Genomic DNA, 5,905 nt, shown 5'->3' with positions numbered 1-5,905 from the left:
TCTATTGCTTTACAATATTTCATTTGAATCATCATATTATTGTGATTCTATGATTGTGTATTTTTATACTTCATTCAGCCAGAATAATAATAATTCATTAAATGAGCAAGATACTAATTATTGTTCTTTTCGTAAAATTATGTAAAATGCGTAATGGGCGAAGGGAAGCCGTTGCATCATTCCTCGTGTTAACCTCTGAGATAAGAGGTTTCATTTTACTTAAGCGTTTTTTTGTTGTTTTTTTTAATTTGTTATTTGGAGAATTTTCCGCAAAATCCTGTGGTCATACAAGCTTCTTTTACTAAAGTTTTGAATACAGACACTCCATTTCCGTTTCAGAAAAGTGTCCAAAGCGGGTTGGTAAAATGCGGGAAAAGAATCTGCCGTCAATAGATTTTTTCGGCCATTTTTCTGAATCTTAAACAAAAGGTTTGATTTTTCTCTCGAACGCATTGCAAAAAATAAACAGTAGACTCTATATGTGGCTGAATAGTGATGTGACACCGGTAAATTTTGCGGTAAAATATTTTTTTGTTTTTCGATGCCTGATGAAATTGCTGATGAAAAACAATCTAAAAATAGTTTTAAAATGTTAAAATAAAAATTCAATCAACAACAACAGAAATTTTAAATGTTTCAGCAGAAGAGAGACACATTTTTAATTGTCATATATTCTCGCGATGCCGTATTTAATGTGTAAATTTAACAAAAAATTTATTCTTATTTTCTTCAATAAAATAGGAAGACAATGCTTAACAATAATAAAGACTACAGTAATTTAACTTCCATGTTGGTGTACTTTGTTCTGCCTTGTGCCCTGTCCTGTTTTTTCTTTGGGGTCCTCCTGGGCTCCCTGCCGCTGGCGCTTGTTGCTGGGTCGGGTGGGGGCTGCGTTCATTGAATGCCCGCCTTTCCTTGTCGATCTTGTTTATCATATTTGACTAAACATGAGCACATGGTGCTCTATGGTTAGCTATATATTCAGTCGCTGTCTGCCGTACCTTGTTAGGTACTAGGGGGCGTGGACAGTAGTTTTGCGCTTGACAGTACCGTCCATGAACAGGCTCAATCAAACCGAGCCTGCAACATTTTCAATTTTGCTGTGTTGGGCTTTTTTTGGGGATTCTTATTCCCTCTATTGTATAATTATTGGTATAATGAGAAAAGGAATCTGCCTATAATAAATGATAATGAAGCATATTTTCCTTCCCTATTTTTTCACTCATGTTACATTAACCACACATTTTTGTTTTGCCTTATCATCAACAAGTGTTCCAAAGTATAGTATGCATGTATAAAAATTGATAAAAATATATTTATTTATCTCCACTACCAAATTTATTATCAAAGGCAGATAAGCTGACACTAGCAGATTATAATACTTTAGGGTCAAAACGGCCCTAGATCCCAAACCGGAGATACATTGCTAAAAAAGACACAATTTATCTTGTTTATTTAGACTTGTAAAGGATAAGCGCGAAAATACATTTAGGTCTCCTTTTGTGATACTTCAATACCAACAGCTTTAATATTTGGCATGTAACATTGCTTAGATAAAATCTGCAAAAATTATATAATTAATACCCCTGAGATCAAACATTAGTCTACATAGACTTGTCTTAAAATATCTTAAAGATATCCTCTGACAGTCAATGCCCTGGCCTTAGATATTTTGCATATAGCATCTCCTTGTGGTCCTTACCAAATGTTATATAAATCATGAGCCTGGGATTAAATTGACTCTCCCCTGAAGGTCACCTTAACTTTATTTACATGTAGACTTGTGGAGAAAAATACATTTAAATCTTTTTATACAACCCACTGTTTTTTCGTTTAGGGCACACGCAATTTTTTATTGGGGACAATACGCCGCCTTTTTATGGGATGTCACGAAAGTGTCACATTGAAGATTTCATGTAAACAGCCAAATGAAACATTTACGGATGCTTCTAAATTCAAAATTTCAAATTTTCATATTTAAATGTTGAATTCTGCTTAAGTCGGTGCTTGGGGCGCAATTTGTACTATTCATTACCGTCAATGAACAGACTTAATCAAACCGAGCCTGCAACATTTTCAATTTTGTCGTGTTTCGCTTTTGTAAGGATCCTTGACGATCGTTCGGCACGACATATTTTTTTTGTTTAAACATATTATGTGGTATTTTAGTTTCTTCTGCATTTATTTGGCCTTTTTCATCTTGGGTTATTCGAGTATTTCTGCTTGAATACCGTATAATCAACCTCAGGATATGTTGCCTGCTCTAAAAATATGTCTTTTGACGTTTTGTCCGTGATATGCAGGCTTTATTACCTAAAATAACATTTGAAAATTTTATTTTTCTCTAGTTCTGCCGCTTTTCATTAAATGGAATGAAGTGTCGAAGTGTCACATTGAAGGTTCCAAGTAAACCCATGAATGCATAGATCTGCGAATATTTTTAAATTCAAATTTTCACATTTTCATGTTTAAATAGTGAATTCTGCTTAAGCTGGTGCTAGGGGACGTGGACGGTCACTTTCACTTTTCAAAACTAGGATTGATACAGGTCATATATTCAGTAGGAAACACAACACAGCCACTCCCGATAAACAAAGTGCTATTTTGACGTGTTTAGCCTTTTTAGGGAGTCTTATTTTCTCTATTTTATCGCCACATCAGCGTTATTTGTGCCGTGTGGAGGCTGTAAAAAGTCGCCCTGTACATTCAATCAAAGATGTTATATTTCCGATCCTTAAAGATCGTTCAGCACGACATTATAGTTGTGTTTGTGGAATTTCCGTTTTAACTATTTGGCATTTTCTAGTTGAGTGGTTCCATTCCTAATTGAAAAATGTTGAATTACCCTTAGGATATGTTGCCTGCTTTTTAACTTTGTCTTTTGACGTTTTATCTGTGATATGCAGGCTTCATAACCCCTGATCCTCTCTCAAAATTTCATTTTGTTTAGTTCCGCCCATTGTTTTCTCGTATAAGGCAAAAGCTTTTTTTACTTGGGGGACCATTCGCCGCTTACTGTGTCACATTTAAGGTTCCATGATAACCGCCGTATGAACACATCTGCGGATGTTTCTAAATTTAAAATTTTACCATTTCATGTTTAAATGTTGAATTCGTCTTAAGCCGGTGCTAGGGGGTGTGGACGGTAGATTGCACTTGACAGGCTCAATCAAACCGAGCCTGCAACATTTTCAATTTTGACGTGTTGGGCCTTTTTTAGGGATTCTTATTTTCTCTATTTTATGTCAGAGTACTATAATCTATTCAGAGGAGAAAGGGTCATCCTAGGTGGAAGCAAATTACATATCAAAGCAAATGCAACTCCTGTAATTAAAGCTACATTTAATAAATTTCATAAAAACAGAAATAGCGACATTTCATTAACCAATTTGGTTTCATATCGACTACAGATCTTACTTTTGTGTCGAGATAACCAAAATGAGTTTTATAAGCATAAAAATGGTGCAACCTCATTGTGGCGAACTTGGAAGTACAATTTAAGTTTGCATGAGAAACTCCGCCTTCGTATCATCTGTACATCAATATCAAATCAACAAACATTACTGTAAGTAGCAGTCATAATTTAACGGTAATTTTCCGCATTCTAACGGATGTTTTCATATAAATTTAATCTTTTTTATGAGATGATTACTTTTTTTTTGATTACGTAAAAAAAATTATAGTTGGGGTATAACCGTTGGAAAAGTTTTCCTTGTTTTAAAATTCCTAAAATTTAGTTAATCGAAAATTATTTTATAGATTTACAACATTATTGTTAAAAAGATTAATGAAACTGTAGAATACTTGGTTTTTAGGCCGACGGCAAAATAATTATACATATTTTTTTAATGTAGCTTTAATGCACATAGACGGGTTCCCGAAGCATTGAGACATAGACTGCAGGATGAACTCTAGCGTATGGCGAAAGAAGAGATTATATGAAAGGTATAAGAACCTACAGACTGGGTTATAGTAGAGGAACATAAAACGGGAATGCTAAGGATTTGTCTTGATCCTAAGGCATTGAATGATGTAATCAGACGTCCTCATTATCCTATTAGAACAATTGAGGACGTGACATCAAAACTGACTGATGCTAAATATTTCAGCATCCTAGACATTACACATGCCTAATGGAGTAGACAAAACTCCTCCCTTCTGACGGCTGTAAGCACTGTAATTGGTAGATATAGATGGTTAAGACTACCGTATGGAATATCAGCTTCAAGCGACATATTTATGCAGAAAGTTGACGAAACTTTTTAGGGTCTGCCTGGTCTAACTGCTTTTGTAGATGATACTATATCATAATCACCACATATATCATAAACACCACATACTACATAATCACCACATACATCATAATCACCACATACATCATAATAACCACAAACATCATAATCATCACATACATCATAATCATCACATACACCATAATCATCACATACATCATAATCATCACATACATCATAATCACCACATACATCATAATCACAAAAAACATCAGAATCACCACATATATCATAAACACCACATACTACATAATTACCACATATATCATAAACACCACATACTACATAATCACCACATACACAATAATCACCACATACATCATAATCACCACATACATCATAATCACCACATACATCAGAATCACCACATATATCATAAACACCACATACTACATAATCACCACATACACAATAATCACCACATACACCATAATCACCACATACATCATATTCACAACATACATCATAATCATCACATACATCATAATCACCACATACACCACAATCACCACATATACCATAATCACCACATATATCATAAACACCACATACTACATAATCACAACATACATCATAAACACCACATACTACATAATCACCACATCAACAATAATCACTACATACACCATAATCACCACATAATCATAATCACCACATATATCAAAAACACCACATACTACATAATCACCACATACACCATAGTCACCACATACATCATAATCACCACATACACCATAGTCACCACATACATCATAATCACCACATACATCATAATCAACATACACCATAATCACCACAAACGTCATAATCACCACATACATCATAATCACCACATACACCATAATCACCACATACACCATAATCACCACATACATCATTATCACCACATACATCATAATCACCACATACATCATAATCACATACATCATAATCACCACATACATCATAATCACCACATACATCATAATCACCACATGCATCATTATCACCACATACACCATAATCAGCACATACACCATAATCACCACATACATCATAATCATCACATACATCTCAAGACAATGTTTCGATTGAGTGCATGTCTTCTTTCATAACTGTTAGGCCAAATCCGCCAGTGATCCAATTAGTGCGTTCCAGAGCATTTTTACTTTGTGTCGTGAGTAAGGCGGGATTTTTCTGATGCATCTTTCTATTAGGAGCTAAAAATATTAGTAAGAATCATCATCATCACCACCACCACCACCACCACTATTATCATTTCATTGTTAAACTCTAAATTTTAATGACAACATTTTCTTGTGTCAGATATTTCTAAAGTTTCGACAGAATGATAATTATCCACAAAATGCTTCTGGAAATATTTTGTTTTTATTATTGTACAATGTTAATTTTCTCATAGGCCACCGTGAGTCATTTATACTGTTAAAGCAATTGCACCATGCGACTAAAAAATTTGTACTGTTAGCACCTCGAGTAACAGTATTTTCCACGGGACGATATTTTTACTGTGTACCCACAAAACCATGTGTTATTTATATAATTATAATTCATTACCGATGTACTACATTATTTGAAAAATGGAACGATCTTATTTGGACATAAAATAATTTCAA

At 34.2% G+C, this 5,905-nt stretch overlaps 1 protein-coding gene across 1 annotated transcript; it reads right to left on the bottom strand.

Annotated features, from left to right (window-relative positions):
* Window positions 1-4,262: 4,262 nt before the first annotated feature.
* On the bottom strand, window positions 4,263-5,344 carry LOC132757463 (chorion class high-cysteine HCB protein 13-like; the record flags this gene model as incomplete). Its single annotated transcript, XM_060748744.1, has 2 exons — window positions 4,263-4,843; window positions 5,087-5,344. Coding segments are annotated over 2 exons (839 nt in total), but the record flags the coding sequence as incomplete, so codon positions are not given.
* Between the last annotated feature and the right edge of the window lie 561 nt (window positions 5,345-5,905).

This window comes from Ruditapes philippinarum, unplaced genomic scaffold, assembly GCF_026571515.1.
Source record: "Ruditapes philippinarum isolate M1 unplaced genomic scaffold, ASM2657151v2 ctg3419_1_1_1_1, whole genome shotgun sequence".
In the NCBI taxonomy this organism is placed as follows: Eukaryota; Metazoa; Mollusca; class Bivalvia; order Venerida; family Veneridae; genus Ruditapes; species Ruditapes philippinarum.
The sequence above is the reverse complement of the archived record's forward strand: the minus strand, read 5'-3'. Positions and strand labels throughout refer to the sequence as shown.